Here is an 18,753-nt window from a genome sequence, read left to right as displayed (position 1 = left end):
AAAGAAAACCAATGACTATAAACGAGTTAAGTACAAAGCTGAGTTCTGTAAGCCAGAAGGTCACGTCGGTGAAGTATCGTGCACCTCACTTAGTCAGCATCAAAGACACGCTCACTACCTCCTGACCAACTACCTGTTCCCAAAGGTCAACGCCACATCTTCCGCATCCAACTTCGAGCAGTGCTTCCTCTGGCACATGCTGAACTATAAACCTCTAAACATGCCTGTATTTCTGATCGGAGCATTTCAACGAAGCACTGGAGCTCTTCGAATGGGATCACTCATCACCGAAATCCTCAAGGATCATAAGATCAGCTTCAAAGGTGTAGAGAGTGTAGTAGGGACAAAAATCACCGTTGAGATCTTAGCTGGACTAGCACACAGTCTTCCTTTCAAATCAAAATCGAAGAAAGGAAAGGAAAATGTGATAGAAGACGAAGAGGAGGTTGAGCTGCCCAGTAAAGGGAGGAAGAGAAAGGTAGACACATCAGCTGCACCAAAGAATATACCGACACTCCAAACTGCCAAAAGAATTAAAGTGGTACTGGCCAATCCCACTCGAGCTGAGCCTGCTAAGAAGAAAGCTGACCCGTCTAAACCTTCCCAAAAACGACCCGCAGCTGTCCAAGAAACTGAGGATGAGCATGAGGAAACTGAGCCACCCCTAAAGAGGAAGAAGGGTTCTGGAGATGCACCATTGAACGCAATTCCTCTTGGTTTTGCTGTTCCAAAGGACTCCTTCTTCCTGCGAGCTCAGGAAACTGACAACATTGAAACCACCTCTAATACTCAACAAGAAAAGTCTGTCTCTGCTGAGAATACAATGAAGAAAACATCAACCACCTCAACTGCTAAAGAACCAGTTGCTGAGTCGGATATTGAGTCTCCTGCAAATACCACGACTGTTGAAGAACAAGCTGAGGATGTCCCAAACATCATCACTGTTGATCAAACTCCGTCTCCAAAACAATCCAAGGATGGCAGCGAAAGGAGATTCAAAAAGAAATCACGCAAACCACCAGTGGTTGATATATTGGATGATTCCCCTCTGCATGACCCTATTGTTAATCTGACTGACTTGGACTTCAATTTCTTCTCCAAACCCATTGTCAAGTCCTCGCCAGTCAAGGAAAAACAAGTCTCTATTTCTCACAGTCAGGAATATGCCAAAATTGACGCTCTTCAAGGTCAGAAGTCTGCCGACACCGCTGCTCATGCCTCAACTGAGCAAGTGATCGAAGAACCTACTGTTCAAGAAAATGAACATGTACCTGAGAAAACTCATGCTCAGGACAATCTCATGCTGACTCCTCCACCAGTCAATACTCAGCTCCAGCATGATACTGAGTAGGTAGATATTGCTGCTATGCAAACCAATCCTCTTACTGAACAGTCAGCAAACCAGTCAGCTCCTTCTACTGGCCTCAACACTGAGTCTGCCTCTCCAATTCCTCAACCTTCACATAATTAAGAGGGCACCTCCATTTCTGGTGAGCTACCCAATATCCAAACACCCGCTGCCAACCAGAATTCAGTTCCTGAGATTCCATCAGCTGATCCACTCAACTTCCTTACTACTTCCGCCTCTGGAAAAAGAATCCTCCAAGCTGCTCAAGAACTGATCGCAGACATACAACGAACTCATGCCTATGATGCTGAGTGTCATTCTGCTGAACCTACTCAACTGAGCACCATAACGCAACTTCTGACTGAAGTCAAAAGTCTTAAGGAGCTTTTGTGCATGCTAACTGATATGGTTGCTCAGCAGCCAAAGCAGGAGTTCGCTACAAAGATGGCTAACCTTCATCTGCATATGGCGCACCATATGGATACCATTGAAGGAAAGCTAAATGCCTTATCTGCTGCAAACTCTGGTGTGGCTCAGTCTGCACAAGTAGCTCAAGCCTTCACTCAACTCATCACCGAGCTCACTACCACCAGAGACTTGGTTTCATCTTATTCTCAGTGCACTATCGAGCAAATCACTGAAGCTATTCGTATGCTCAGCCTATCCCGTGAAGAAATGAAAACCGACCAGGCAAAGTCATTTGAAATCTTCCAACTCTCCAAGGCCACCTATCAACACGTCACACATCAATCCAATCAGCGCCATCACTATGATGCTACCTTGCTCAAGATGTACCATCAGTCTTACGCCATGATGATCGACACCATGAGCTGGATGGGCAAGTCCCTTCAATTTATACTCAGCGTCATCAGCTCCCATATGGATATTCCGGCGTCCAACATGGCTGGTGGGATCAAAGTCTTTGACGGGCTTAAGCACAGTACGGCTCAAATCCAACAGTATTCATCTCTGCTGGCTCGTGCTGTTGATCAAGGGAAGTTTTATGCAGCTGTCCCTCAGCCCATTGATGCTGGCAAAATGGGGGAGAAAAACAAACAACCGGCAGAAGGAACTCAAAAGAAGAATCATCCTGGTTCCACCTCTGTTGTCCCTCCCAGCACTCAACCTCAACAACAAGATGCAACAAAGACCAGTCAGCAAACCAAATCCAAATCGAACCAAGTTTCTGTCAATATTAGACGATAAATGTTTTCACTTGTGTAAACTTAGTTTTTGCTGACTACATGTTTCTTGCGTTGCTGAGTTAATATATTATCATATCTTCTATTAAACATCTGTGTTATCTGTTTATCACTTTATGCTTATCTGCTGTGTTGATCTAGATTCATGACTTGTCTCACATGTTTTCTTATTCGAATTAAACAAAGTAACTAAAGCTTGAAAATATAGAATTAATCATGTACTTGGCCTCTGAGTAAAACTACTCAGCCTCAACTAACTCACTCAGCCTACTCTGATATCTGAACGTAATCTTCCGCTTAACTTAATATCGAAACTGAGTAAAGTGAGCCTGATCCAAGTACTGACCTAACTCTGAAAACTGACTTTAGACTTACTTGATTAAACCTTGAAATGTTTAAGGTAAAACTGAGTCAGTAGTTCAACCTTTACGGGGGAGAATCTTAAGAAGTTAAGAAAAGGTCAATCATCATGGGGGAGCTCAACACTGAGTTCCTTATTGAATATTTTTGCCAACATCAAAATGGAGGAGTTTGTTGAAACACCTTTCCCCATAATTTTGATTTGAAAAAATTATTTAACAAGAATTAAATCTCCATGATAAAAATATTCTAACACATTAAATTTAAATGCTTTGATTTATTTGTACTAATGTGTGTGTTCAATGTTGAGTTATTTAAATCTATAAGACATCAAGTTGTATGGCCCAAAGGCCCACAAGAGAAAGTCAAGCCCAAGTCAATGTGTCAATGCCCCACGACCCAAGCAGATCAAAACGCAGGTCGCACTGAGTAAAACGCAAGCCCAACATTGAGAAGGATCGAGAAACCTTCGACCAAATGCTTCAAGACGAAGCTGCTGAGTTGAGCGACAAGATAGTCAGGTCAGCAGCTGGCCTGAATAAACTTGGAGACAAAGTATTTCTACTTCGGGTAAAGTTCAAAAGACGCAGAAAGATGTCTAGTAGACTTTACCATAAATGTGGAAACATTCTGCTCTGTCTGACAAAAAGCTGCTGAGCACTGCCGAAGACAGAAGATACAAGGTTTTGATTGGCCGAAGACGCTGAGTACGTACTGAGTGAAAGCGACAGGAAGCCGTTTCCCTCCAACGATTATTTCGAGATTCGAAATAACCAGTGCATCAAGTGTCACTATAAATAGGCCACTCAAACGCTTCACTCGATGCAGATCTTCAATCAAGTCGAAACGCTGACCAAATTGTTACTTGAAGTTCTGTGAGAAAAGCAAAGCAAATCTTACACCAATTCCAATTTTGTATAAAAGTCTAGAGTGATCTAAATCATCTAAAGTGTCTTAGCAATTATTGTTTAGGATAAATAAACACTTATCATTTCTAGAAGAATAGAAAGGAGAAGCTGAGTACTCGGTTATAGTACTCAGCGGTAGAAATAGGAGTGGGTAGAGGTATAGAGGAAGGTACTCTTGTATACTCAGCTTTCTATTGTAAAAGGTTTGTACTCTACCTTTAAAGAGCTCAGTAGAGGATTCCAAAAAGCTCGGAAGGAATTCCGGGGACTGGACGTAGACGGACAGGCCGAACCAGGATACGTCTGCTGAGTAACATCTTTCTAACCCTTATCTCCTTAAATTATTGCTTGCTATAACACTGCCTAGTTAAACGCTAAAAAGAACATAAGCTGAGTTGTGTGAACTGAGAAGCTGAGTTCAGGAATAGACTCAAGTGCTATCTCATGACTCAAGGATAGATTTAGTTTTAGTCACCTGTTGACTAAGCTTGTATCTAAAATTTACTCAGTCTCACCGTGCTAAAAGACTTCGAGAAAGTCTAAGTTCAGAATTAACAGTCAGCCATACGTGAAAATTTTAAATAGTTCCTAACCCCCCTCCTTGGAACTAATATTGTCACGTTACACGAGACCAACATATCTAAAAAAGACTAAATCTAAAAGAATATGGTGAGAGCAGAAATTAACTGAATAGTAAATTTCACATAAACCAAATGAAAAAAAGTAATCCGACTATATTAATAATGTTTGTTTCCAAGCTCGAGCCGGTTTGTGTAATCCACATCTAAACTCAACATGTTAAAGTTTTAGACTAGGTTTGGTCTAAACCAAACTAGTTTTATCGTAATGATTTGGTACGGAAAAAATATATAGAAAAGAATGAGTAAAAAAAGAAGATAATGAGTGCAAAAATGAAACGAATAGTAAATTTCATATAAAACAAATGAAAAGAAAGTAACCGAATTATATTAATACTATTTGTTTCCAATTCATGTTAGCACATTTTTAAGCCGTGAAGTTTAACGTATAGCAACCTAGTTTTGAAAGGGTGGCATCGGGGTGGGGTTGAGCTATAAGCGACACTGCATAGACGAACCCAACCGCATTGGAGATAAAGAGAAGTGAATAAAGATATTAGGGTAAATTACATACGTGGTGTACAACTTTTGTCCTATTTTACAATTTGGTGTACAACCTTCGATTTTGCATACAAAACTGTACAATCTTTTGGTGACTTTCCAGTAAATTAAAATTTTATAATGATATAAAAATTATTAAATCAATTACTTTATATTGGAGAGATTGTAATTAGGTAGGAAACAAGAGAAAAAAATATAAAATAGGAAAAATATATATTTTATTATTAAAACATAAAATAAAGGATAATTTTAGTATTTTTCAAATTTATTTAGTATAAAGGGTTTATAAAATAGAAAAAATAGAGGATTTATTATTAAATTTATACCAAAATAGAAGTTTGTAGGAGAAAACAAATCATTATGAATTAATACCAAAATCATTATTAAACACTACTCATTATTAATACCAAAATCATTATTTTTCCTATTTTATAAACCCTTTATAAAATATTTATTTTTCCTATTTTCTCACTAAAGGGTAATTTTAGTATTTTAAATTTATACCAAAATTATTATTAAACACTACTCAATCTCTTTGTTTTCTCCTATAAACGTATCATGAAGAATATGAAATAGTATAGTTCATTGGGTAATTTTGCTTAAGACAACATTTTCATTGGACTTGTACTATTCATTCTACGATAACGAGAAAGATATAAGGCCTAATACATCCCCAGGCTCGTACTGGTTGTCCAAAAATATAACTGACCCCTTGAGCTTACAACTAACCCCCTCAAGTAGGGATGTAAACGGGACGGGGCGGGGCGGGGATTGGAGTTCCTATCTCCATTCTCCAACTAAACGGGGAATCCCCATACCCGCCCCGCGAAACAAACAGGGACAAAATTCATTCCCGTCCTCGCCCCGTGGGAAATCTCCGATCCCGCGGGTATCCCCGTTTACCTATTTAAAGTTTAAAAGAATATATGAAAAAAAAATGAAAAGAATAGAGAAAAAAGAAAAAAAATAAGAGAATATGATGAACAAATAGATATAGAGTGAAATAGAGGTAAAGCATTTGGATCAGATTAATCATAGGTTCAAGTTTTTGTATGTGTATTTTTTATTTTATATGATTAATAATATGTTATCGGGGATTAAACGGGTAATCCGTCGGGAATCCCGCGGGGCGGGGATACCCTTTCTCATCCCTGCTAACGGGGCACATATTAGTCTCCATCCCCGTCCCATAATAAAACGGGGTGGGGCCCCATCAGGGATGGGTAATCCCCGCCCCATTTACATTCATACCCTCAAGTTGTTTATTTGGAACAAATAACTCCTAAACCCAAAAGACATTCAACATAATATTACATTAGAAATAAAAGATTTCTAAAATATCGGTTTGCTACATCTACCTAATCCACTGATACATTAATAAAGGAAAAAAATCTCAAAACGCAAATATTAATCTATTTGAAGTGTTATTTGTTTCAAATAAGCAAGTCGCAATGGTTAGTTGTAATATTTTGAAGTTCAAGCAGTTCAGTTACAGTTTTTGGATAATTTGAGGAGGCTGAGAATATATTAAGCCAAAATATAATAAGAAAAATAATAAAATTTCACAAAAGTAAGGATATTATATTTTTTAACATAAAGTGAACTATTTGAAATAGTTAAAAATGATGTGGAAGGAGTGGGAAAACTGTACGTGACATTTTCTCCACTACCTTTTGCATCGTTTGGAAGCCCCAACCAATAAATAAAAAAATAAATAATTTATTAATTTCCTTGTTTTCATCTAACACATTGTTTAGTCTCTATATTTTGAAAAATACATTATAAGGTCTCTAATTTTTGTCAATATTAACTCTTTGGCTCTTTTGTCTTTTTTTAGATTTTTAACCGAACATATCTTAGCTTTCAGGACAGTCATAATACGATACAAAATGAACATGTTATTCTGTTATTTTCTGTCTGTCTGCCTAGGTCATGTTATTCAGTCATAGTATAATACATATGTTAATTGAATTTATATAAATACATATGTTAATTGAATTAAAGTTGTTTAGTATCATATTTACTATAGAACCATATTTTTAATTTTTTGAAATCATCATTTTTTGAGTTTTCTCTCTCTAAACATTAACTTTCTCTCTCATAAAAAAACACCTAAATGACTTCAAACCTAAAAAGTTGAAGAATTAAAGTTGGTTAAAATATCATTTAACTCATGAAAATTTTCATTTTGAGATCGTTGTCAGCCAAATTCTGACAAAGTGAACCCAAATGCAAAATTTTGCAAACTATCGGATTGCTTTTGTAAAAAAAAAAAAAACACCACAAGTACACCCAGTGGCGGAACCAGGACCTCGGATGATCCGGGGCTCAAACATATCAGTAAAAAAAAATCAAAATTAACTGTGCAGTTGACGGTAAATTTTCAAAGTTCAGCCCGTTAGGGCTGGACAAAATTTTTTAGCCTCCAACGCATTAAAACTGTAAAATAAGGTTGAAGGGAGTCGAACATAGGACCTCTCAAATAAAAATAAACATCCTTAACCATCTCATCTACTTTTAAACATTGAAATAATACTACATAGACTCAATATAATTCTTTCCAAAATATTACCAGACACCATTACTAAAAAAAAAAAAAAATTCAATTCTCCGACCGCCTGTCGGGGCTCGAGCCCCTTAACCCCCTTGGTTCCGCCCCTGAGTACACCCATCTGAAAATGATGAAACCACTTAACATCTATATGTAATTAAACCTAAAATTAAATAATTTGTTTGAATTATTAGATATACTAGTTTTTGGCCCGTGCGATGCACGGATTCATCTTAATATATAAATATTAATAAAAATACAATCTAATAATTACAATTAATGACATAAATGTGTTATATAAATTAAATATTATTATTTGATTTTCACATTTACTTTAAATAATATTTTTATAGATAAATATAATAATAAAATAAAAACTAATATATGATATATTATATTATATTTTTTATCAGTAAAAAAAGAGGAAGTAACACCCCAGTTCCATCGTTACTGTTTTATATTATATATAGATATGTAGAGAATTAGAGAGATTTTAGGGTTTAATTTAAATTCTATAGTACTCTTAGATATATGGGATAAAATAATCTTTTTATAGATAAATATACATAATAAAATTAAAATTAATATATTAAATTTTTTATCATTAAAAAAGGAGGAAGTGACACCTCAGTTCCATCGTTACTGTTTTATATTATATATAGATTTCTCTTAAAGGACCACTAGAAGTTGGTAGGTAATTATATATACTATACTATTTAAGGCACGCGATTTGAATTGTTCACCAACATCATAGCAATATGATTAAATTGTAACCATTTCTAGCTGGGGTAAATTACACCCATGGCCACTGAACTTTATCCATTTAACATTATGGTCACTGAACTTCAATTCTTAACAGTATAACTACTGAACTTTACAGTTTTAACACCGGTGGCCACTCAACGCCTCAAAACGACCGCTGACGGTCTGAAAATAAAAAAATTGAAGAGTTAATGATATTCTAAGAAACTTTAATTCTTGGAAATTTTCGTTTTGAGGTGATTTAGATGTTGTTTGATTAGGAGAAAGAGTGAATTTTTAGAAAGAGAAAGCTAAAAAAAAAGTGATTTTGGAAAATAAAAAATGTAGTTTCATGGTAAATGTCGTTTTGAACAACTTTACTTCTTGAATATTTTCATTTTGAGGTCGTTAACAGTCATTTTGAGGACTTGGTTAAAGTTGAGTAGCTGACTATTGAACTTTACAGTTTTAACACCGGTGGCCACTCAACGCCTCAAAACGACCGCTGACGGTCTGAAAATAAAAAAAATTGAAGAGTTAATGATATTCTAAGAAACTTTAATTCTTGGAAATTTTCGTTTTGAGGTGATTTAGATGTTGTTTGATTAGGAGAAAGAGTGAATTTTTAGAAAGAGAAAGCTCCAAAAAAAAAGTGATTTTGGAAAATAAAAAATGTAGTTTCATGGTAAATGTCGTTCTGAACAACTTTACTTCTTGAATATTTTCATTTTGAGGTCGTTAACAGTCATTTTGAGAACTTGGTTAAAGTTGAGTGGTCATTGATATTAAAAAGTGTAAAGATTAATGGTCATACCGTTAAGAATTGAAGTTCAGTGGCCATGGATGTAAGTTACCCTTTCTAGCTGCAAACATTACTCTACCAAGCAAATTGTCTATCTATATTATTCAATTTTGAGGTGCAAAATCTTAGTTTTTTTTTTCTTTTTGAAAAATCTTCGTTTTAATTAATTAATTTATTGATATATACTTTTCATCAACCTCTTGATTGATAATGTACAACTATAATGTTCTTCTTATCATATCATATGAATATACATTTATTGCTAGCAACCTATATTCTAAATACATCAAAGGACAAGAAATGACTCATAAAGTTATCTAATTAAGATGAATTTTTTTTTTTTTTTAAGAAGGGAAGAAAAAAAAAAACAAACAAAACCCTAATCCGGGATCAGTCTAGGAAGACTGACCCCAATCCTATCCTCAAGAAGAGAAGGTAACAGAAAAGAAGGAGGAACGGAAAGGGTAGAAACACCTAACATCCCCCCATGCCCAGCAGCTGCCAAGCGATCCGCCACGCGGTTTTGCTCCCTATGAATTGATATATTTATTTTTGTTTTTATCAACATATATAAATACTTTAAGTTTATTTTGAGAATATAAAAATGAGTTAGCACGCAGTTTTGATCACATGTACCTTAATAGAGATGTAAATGAGACGGGGATTTTTCATCTCTGTTGGTGACCCGTCCCGATGGGGACGGAAAATCCCCAATAAGAATTCTCATGGGACGGGGATAGGGATAGTTTTGTCCCCCGTGGTGGGGATGGGGAAAGGTATCCCTGTTCCGTCCCCGTCCCATTAATCTCGATGGAGAATCCCCGATTGTTCTCCGTGATAATTAATTTTTTTTATAATTTAAGTACACTTTAATTAGGTGATTGATTGTTTTCAATTTTTATTTTTATTTTTTTTTTGTGGTTGGGGAAATTTGAAAATGATTGTTGATGCTTTATATTATAAGCTATTGATTCTTAAAAGTTTGAATTATATATTTTTTAAACATAAACGATTATTCCCCGCGAGGAATGGGGAATTCAGAATCGAAAAAAGCTTTTGGAACATCTGTAAATGTGGAATGGGAATCCCCGTGGGACATGGACAAATTTATCACCGTTTAACTTGTGGGGATGGGAATGGGGAACTGGGATGGGAAATGCATTCCCCGCCCCGTGTACATCTCTAGACCTTCATAACTATGTAGTATTTGGTCATTCATCGTTAGTTATAGGCTTATTAAAACTCCAATACAACCTTGATAGATTGTTTTTAGGATACCTGAGATGCGGTCAGCAAACAATTAAGGCATCACTTGATTGGTCTTCAGACCCTATCTTTCCGTGTTGTGATCTATATGCGTTTGGTGAGCGTGCTTTTGGAATCCAGCGTGTTCATTGGTCCACATGTCTCCTTAAACATCTCCCGAAGAGAAACCTTCGGACGTCAAGTGGCCGAAGTCATGGCTTCGACCAAAAAGAACACAATTGTGGGCTTTGATGGAATTGGGCCCATACAATGACTTCGGATCATGGTCAGAGCCCAACTGTCAAAAGTCCAAATAATTTGATACCGTATCACTAAGTTATTAGATAATTAAGAACTCTAATTGTATTTCTATCTAACTCAGTGTTAGAATTAAAGTTAATTCACAAATCTTATTCTAACTAACAAGTTAGAATCATAATTACAGGCTTGATTGTCTAACTCTAATAAGATTATACTATTAAAAGCCTAGATAGAGGGGGCTTAGTTAGACATAATCTAACAACAATTAAAATCAGACAAAACATAAGATCTCTCTCCCTCTCAATTCACATCTCTCTCTACAAGGGGACATTGCATTTAGACCATGAAACAATCGTTCTTTCTCCCGAACAACTTTGGAATAAGAATAGCGTGAGCGGTAATATAAGTTTGTGGTTCAAATTTTTCTGCTCTAATCTCTACCATGATCCGTTCTTTAAGAAATAGCTCGATAGAACTTTCAAATTTTATTTTATAAAATCATATCTTATAAAAAAAAGGGGTAAATTATATCCATGGCCACCGAACTTTACCCATTTTAACATTGCAGCCACTGAACTTCAATTCTTAACGGTATGGTCATTGAACTTTAAACTTTTTAACACCGGTGACCACTTAATTTTAACTAACTCCTCAAAATGACCATTAACGACCTCAAAATGAAAACAATCAAGAATTAAAGTTGTTCATAACGACATTTACCATGAAACCATATTTTTTATTTTCCAAAACCACCTTATTACAGCTTTCTCTCTCTAAAAAATCACACACTCTCTCCTAACCAAACAACACCTAAATGACATCAAAACGAAAATTTTCAAGAACTAAACTTCCTTAGAATATCCTTAACTCATCGAATTTTTTATTTTGAGGCCATTAACGGTCGTTTTGAGGCATTAAGAGGCCACTGATGTTAAAAAGTGTAAAGTTCAGTGGCTGTTAAAAATTAAAGTTCAGTGGCCACAATGTTAAAATGAGAAAAGTGCAGTGGCCATGAGTGTAATTTAACCTATAAAAAAAGCATGCTAAGATATGGAAACATTTTGAATATTGTTGATTCAGATTTTATTGGGGGGCAAATGTCAAATTAAATAAGATATTCCCTACTTTTTGTGGTCCTTAATTTGTGAATGCAGATTTTTTTGGGTCATTTTCTTCAAGTTTAATATCTTTTTTTATATATTGGATAAATAATTATAAGGTCCTTATATTTTTACTTAACTCACTAGTAGGTCTACAATGTTATTATAAGGTCTTTATGTTTTACCTTAATCAACTCTTTAGTCCCTTTATTTATTTTTATACATGAAAGTACAAAATTGTCCCTAATTATTCAAATAAAATAATTTATCTTTCAGTTTTCAAATTTAATCAAAATAGTTTTAATGAAGTTTGTGTAGTATATATACACCGAACTTCTTATACTTGTGTATATTAATTATGAAAAAAAATTATATTTCTTATTCTAATAAAAAAATCATTTTTATAAGTTTATATTGTTCTACTCCAATTTTAATAATTTTTACAATATTTATCATTCATTTTTTAATGAATAAGTCTACACTACTAAATTAAAATTTATAATTATATAAAAATTAATAAAACAATTAACTAATATTCGAAAGTATTATTACAAAGGACAAAAATATAAAATAGAAAAAATTGATATTTTATTATTAAAACATATAGTAAAGGGTAATTTTAGTATTTTAAATTTTATTTAGTCTAATTTGACCGTTCACTCAAATATAAGGATTAAAGAATTGACGAAAATAAAACTGGAGGACTATATAATCATTTCTAAAAACACATGTACGTAAAAACATAGAGACCTTATAATTAGACCTCAGCATGGACCGGACTCGGGCCGGGCCTGTCGGGCTTGTGATCAAATCTGATAAGCCCAAGCTCACACTAATATAGTCGGACTCGGGCCTAAAAAAGGAATCCCAACCCCCCCGCCCAAGCCCATATCTAAATTAAAAAAATCAATTAAAATAAAATACTAACTTTTTTTAATAAAAAATAATAAACATAATAGTTAATAAGTATTAGAAAAATATAACAAATTAATTGTAGGGTTTTTATGCAAACTAATTGTAAATTGTAAATACTGATTACTTATATAATTATCTATAAATTTTAAAATTTATATATGTACGGTTTTTATGGACTCATTTAATTTTTATATATATATATATATATATATATATATATATATATATATATATATATATATAACGGGTCGGGCCGGGCCCGTCGGGTATTTACATAGCCCTGGCCCGCCCATTTAATAGGCGGGCTTAATCGGGCTTGGACCGGGCTGGGCCTGATACTAATTTTATGTGTCCAGGCCCGACTAAATGGGCCTGGGCTCGGGCCGGACGGGCGGGCTCATCGGCCCATGGCGAGGTCTACTTATAATTATTTACCTTTATATATATAATATGCTTTTAATATCATTCATGAATAATCCCACTTTTTCTTGTATTAAGTTTTTTATATATAACAATAAATAATAAAATTACAATATATCGTATTTACTTTATGATGAGAACGTCTCCTAACGGATAACTCATTCTAAAACGTACTTCAAAAAAAATTGCTTTAAGCAATATAAATCTCTAATTAAACAATATGAGATATACCACGTTTGATTCTACAAAAATTGAGGAAGAACGTTATATGTCATGTACTTAAAAATGTAATTGTAGGTTGCTAAAGTTGGATGAATCTGATCCCAAAATATATATTGATCGGGATTTTTGCACGGTGCAACTTTTCGACTGCAAAACATCGATTTATATTCCTTGCCTTGTTCGATACAACAACCTTTTGTTGTTTCGATAAAACCTGTTCATAATAACAACATTGTTTTGTTAATAATTTATAAAATAATGGTATATTGAGAAAAAAAATGAGTAAAAATACTTCAAATGTTAACAGCTATAAACACTTTTATCTCTAATGTCTAAAATGATGAGTTTTTACTGCTAACGTTGACAGTCAAAAACAATTTTACTCCTAACGTTGACAAGTTGAATCAATTTCAGACATCATTATAAAACATAGATATTTTTATTTCTTATCATGCACCAGTTGGATATCAATTAGTTTTTTTTAAAAAAAATTACATTCTTTTGTGATTAATAAAAAAAATTCAAATTAGAGATTAATACTTTTAAATTCGATGAAATATTTGAATTTTTTTGTCCAACTCGTATAAAATACAGTATATTTTTTTTAATTTTAATTTTCATGTCCATTCATTTATTTGTGATATGTTACTAATGAGTGATAATTAAAAATAACGCATATGTGAAGTGTAGATGACAAGATTTGTGACCGAGAAGACATTTTGATAACTTATTTCTTATATTGACCCAAATTGTCAACGTGAGGGGGTAAAATTGATTTTGACTGTCAATTTTATTGGTAAAATTACACCACTTTATATATTAGACGTTTACTGTCAATATTAGAAGTATTTTTCGCAACTTATCCCATAAAAAACTAACTAAAGTCTAAAAAAGAAAATAGACTATAATTTGGAATCTAACAAAAATAGAAATATGGATTTTATATCTTTTTGGGATGGAGATATTACATAAATAATTTTCTTTTGAGGAAATTATATAAATAATTAATTAAGTTGTTAACAAGTTTCTTTCAAAGAAAAAAAGTTGTTAACAGTTTTCTGTTAAGTGTCTTAATGATAAAGATATATCTTTTTATATATATAAAAGGTTCAAACTTGGAGTTCTATTAAGAACAAAAATAATAATCATAAGGCATTATATCTATTTGGATCTCTAAACTAAAGCTTCAAAATCAATTAGGACCCTAAACTATCAAAATCATCAATTAGGTCCCTGAATTAAGCAAAAATATCAATTGAATCCCTATCCTATCCTAAAATCGGAAATTGTGCCTATTTGATATAAACTGTAATAATATATGTGTTGATTCAAAATGAGTTTGAGAAAGAAGATATGAAATTGTTCAACCGAATGATTTTTTATGAGGCCTCAATTGAAGATGTTTATTTAGTATGGAGACTCAATTGATGATTTTTAGCTAGTTCAGGGACCTGATTGATGATTTTGATAGTTTAGAATCCTAATTGACTATGAAGCCATAGTTTAGGGATCCAAATGGGTGTTATGCCTAATGCTAATAAGAGTTAATTTAAAAAAAAAAAATTGTAGTTTCGTTAATTTACAGATAGGTGTTTATGGTTCTTTTGTTGAAAAAAGAAGACTAAGGTTTTTGCTTATTTGTAAATCAATGGTTTTTAGGTTGACATTACCAATTTAACCGTTGATATACCTCAAAATAGAAAATTTCAAGAATTGATGATCAGGACCTGCACTGACATTTTATGAGTCTTAGACAAAATCAGAGATAAGGAGCCCTTAAAATAAAAAATTGTACTTAAAAATTTAAAATAAAATCCGGACTCATTTTAGACTTAAAAATCGTATTATTTGGTTCCCTTTAGGCCTGAGTAAGTATTATAACTGCATTTATAATAAAAAAAATACTATACAAAAATTTGGATCCCTTTTAGTTTTGGGTCCTGAGCGTTCGCATTTATGATCTATGCCCAGGACCTTAAACAATTTTAATTTTTCAACTTTTTAATTTTGATGTTATTTATGTGTTGTTTGACTAAGAGAGAAAAAATTAATGTTTAGAGAGAGAAAACTCTAAAAAAATTTATGTGTTGTTTGACTAAGAGAGAAAACTCTAAAAAGATGATTTTGAAAATTAAAAAATTATGTTTCATGATAAATATGGTCCTGAAATAAATTTAATTTTTGAAATTTTATATTTTAACATCATCAACAATTAAATTGTCAATATCAACCTAAAAATTCTTGATTTGCAAATGAGCAATAACCTGAGTTCTTTTAAAAAAAAAATCACAAACACTCATTTACAAATTAGTTAACCATAATAAAAAAGCCATTCATTTAAAAAAAAGATCTACCATTAATTAGTTTAGTTTTGCAACAATAATTATAAAACCAACCCTTTCAATTTACACTTAAATGCCTATTAACCTCCACAATTTTAAAAACAATTCCACAACCTAAACTTGCTTAAAACAATTTTTCCGTTATTTCAACTTATTTTAAATGACGTATTGCTCATCTGAATTTGCTTAAACTGTAAGTGGCATATAGAATGTTACGTAATGTTACGTGAAAATACGGGGTTAGTTATGATAGTTTAAGCAAGTTGAAAAATCGAATTTATCTTTTTGAAAGTTTATGATGTCATTAATTAGACGTTTGGATGCAAATTGAAAGGATTGAATACGTGTTAAATAAATAAATAAAAGTAAGCATAAATTTATGTAATTAATATAGGGTAAAAAAAACACGTGGTTTACCCAATTTACAAAAGCATCTGTATGAATCCATTTGTCGGTTTAAGAATATTTGTGATTTAATTAATTTATAAAATTAATTAAACGAGTCATTATATTTGTTCCAAATGGCTCATTTTTTTACTAAATAGTCACGATAATATTTTTTTACAAAATAACCGAGTTTGCAAACGGCACAAACTACTGACCGGTGTTTGCAAATTTTTAAACTACGTACCTGATTTCACAAATGAAAAAATCACGAGGTTTTTTTTTTCCTTTAACGGCTAATATATATGTACACAACTAAAATATAGTAAGGAATAATTATTGGTTAAAATTAATAAACTTAATTACCGTAGTTTTTAGGATGATTAATCATGTCGATGACAGAGGTATAAAAGTCATTATAGACGAGTTTGATTCCAGGAAGAGTTGTCTGCAATTCAGATAAGATCTTAACAAGTTTTTGATTGTAAATCTGAGAATCTCTATTTTGATCCTCCTTACAGTGTTTCTCTATACTCCAAGCCATTTGAATAGGTATGCAACCCGTTGGAGCTAGTCCACTTACCATTATTGATCGGCAGCCAAGTTCATATAATTCCTGAAAGTTCAAACCTCGATTATATATATATAAATTAAAATAAACATCTTTCGAGTTCGTTTTTTATTTTTTATTGAACTAAATTTACAAAGATCGGCATAGATATGGGTAGGAAGTAAACGTTCTCAATGACCGTTTACTTCCTACCCATATCTATGCCGATCTTTGTCTCTCACCAGGATTGTGTTTCCAGGTCTATCTATTAGACGTTATTTTCTAAAAAAATATTTATTTTCAAGAAAAAACTGTACGTATAGTAAGTCAGCATTAATAAATTAGGTGTTTTCCTTCTATAATCTAGACTCCCATGCCTCTGCTCTCTAGAAATCTGCTTTTATCTTAATTTTAAGATGAAGTGCTAAGCTATCGACGATCAATTATAATATGCATATTAAATTAATTGTGAACATGAAACTCAATTGATAGAGCGTTATTTATTTTATTTGAATTAAAAAATTATTTTTACATTTTAAAATTAAATTTTTATAGTTCCTTTATAATCATTTTAAATAGATATAAAAGAAATTATTTGTGAAATGTTAAAAATGTAATTTTAAATTCAAATGAAATGAATAATCTTTTTTAATTGAATTTTATATTTACAATTAACAACAAGGCCACAAAAAAACTACATTTGTTCATGCGTCAGATTAGACCAGGCTCTAGCCGGCCCGTCGGGCTTTTTAAAAAAATGCTTAGCCTAGGCCCAGTCTAGCTTGCTGTTATTTTAGGCGGATTGGGGTTGAGCTAGGTTCGGGCTTAAAAGTCCAATCCCACCAGATAAACCTACCTAAATTATTTATATATTTTTTTATAATAAAAATTAAATTTATACTTAAAATAATATTTAATATGTAAATATAAATTGAATACTTAATATTAATAGAACATGTAGGGTCGGTCTGGACTGGCCCATACTATTTTTATAAAACCGAAACTCGTCCTAAAGGTACGCAGAGTTTAGCAAACATGGATTGGGCAGAGCTAAAGTAATTTTTCTTTATCCAAACCTCGCCCATTGGACATAGGCCTAGACGGGCCACGCAGGAATCCCGACCCGTGAACAGGTCAAACAAGAACTAGCAAAAGATAGTGTTTGGACCGGTCAACTGATGACCCAGTCATGGATTATTGAGTAATTAATAACAGGTTTAGTTAACTTATCTATTTAATTATATTATAGATAAAAAAATTTGGTTCTTTACCCGGTCGGATTTGTAAACCACGACGATTATAATTGATTGATAATTCAAATATATTAAATTAAAATATAAAAATAAAAATAAAAATGAAACGGCTCAAAATTATGTATATCTTACCTTGATAAATGATTGCATTCTATTCAGTAGAAAATCTTGGTAACCATTAACGTCGTAAGTTAATTTTCTCGTAGGAATATCATAATAGTTGAAAAACCAATCATTTGTTCCCGCACTAAGAACAATCAAAGAGCTCTTAACAATGCCATACGCCTTTCCTTCTCCAACAATCGATTTAAGCTTGTCTACATAGAGTTTAAAGTGTTGAATTTGCTTTGAAACCGGAATGGAACCAGAAGTCAAACTAGTCAAATCGTCGAATCCTGATCCTGCTGAAGCGAAATTAACACCAGTAACTAGATCACTGGACGAAAGGGTTGGAGTCAGAAACGGAGGAAGAGCATCTTTGATGCCTAAATACGAAACTAACATATCGGAAATAAGTTTTCCGTTTGAGAATCTTCCTGTCGGCAAATGGGTAGTGTAGTTTTGACCATACGGGGAGTAATTTGACTTCACCCATGTCGGAATGTACTTGTTGTTTCCCGTGTCCATGACGGAATCTCCGATGACGAAAAGCGCGGGAAATTTCGGGGATCGGGGAGAATTTGTAGAGGATGCAACTTTGTATAAGAAGAAAAAGATTGTGAGAAATTTTATGGCTGCCATTGTTAGAACTTCAAGTTATGAAGAGCTTGTAAGGCTAAACCTGTACTATATAGTATAAATAATTTCATGGGTCCATCAAGTTTTATTTATATGTTTTATTTATCCTAAGGTGGAAAATATGTCACGTCAAATAATTAATATTCACATGTAAATATTATAAATATTAATTGGGAAAAAAATCAATAAATGAGGAAAATATGTGTAAAATACTAAACTTTGTCCATGATAGGTCATTATAATAGATTAATAGCCGTTACCCACTAGTACTT

General features: G+C 33.0%; 1 protein-coding gene across 1 annotated transcript; it reads right to left on the bottom strand.

Annotated features, from left to right (window-relative positions):
• Positions 1 to 13,056: 13,056 nt before the first annotated feature.
• LOC136230338 (GDSL esterase/lipase At2g30310-like) lies at positions 13,057 to 18,518 on the bottom strand. Its single transcript, XM_066019393.1, has 3 exons — positions 17,876 to 18,518; positions 16,307 to 16,556; positions 13,057 to 13,428 (listed from the first exon to the last, which is right to left on the bottom strand). Exons 1-3 carry the CDS (start codon positions 18,482 to 18,484, stop codon positions 13,235 to 13,237), a joined length of 1,053 nt encoding a protein of 350 aa, XP_065875465.1. The 5' UTR covers positions 18,485 to 18,518; the 3' UTR covers positions 13,057 to 13,234.
• Between the last annotated feature and the right edge of the window lie 235 nt (positions 18,519 to 18,753).

Source organism: Euphorbia lathyris, chromosome 5 (assembly GCF_963576675.1).
Source record: "Euphorbia lathyris chromosome 5, ddEupLath1.1, whole genome shotgun sequence".
Taxonomy (NCBI): domain Eukaryota; kingdom Viridiplantae; phylum Streptophyta; class Magnoliopsida; order Malpighiales; family Euphorbiaceae; genus Euphorbia; species Euphorbia lathyris.
The sequence above is the reverse complement of the archived record's forward strand: the minus strand, read 5'-3'. Positions and strand labels throughout refer to the sequence as shown.

What these genes read in the sequence shown, in the direction of transcription:
- LOC136230338 (XM_066019393.1), bottom strand. Translation starts at nt 18,484, where the DNA reads ATGGCAGCCATAAAATTTCTCACAATCTTTTTCTTCTTATACAAAGTT. An exon ending in GAATGCAATCATTTATCAAG is followed by an intron (nt 16,557 to 17,875) that starts GTAAGATATACA and finishes TTGAACTTTCAG; the next exon opens with GAATTATATGAACTTGGCTG. An exon ending in TAATCATCCTAAAAACTACG is followed by an intron (nt 13,429 to 16,306) that starts GTAATTAAGTTT and finishes TATTATGAACAG; the next exon opens with GTTTTATCGAAACAACAAAA.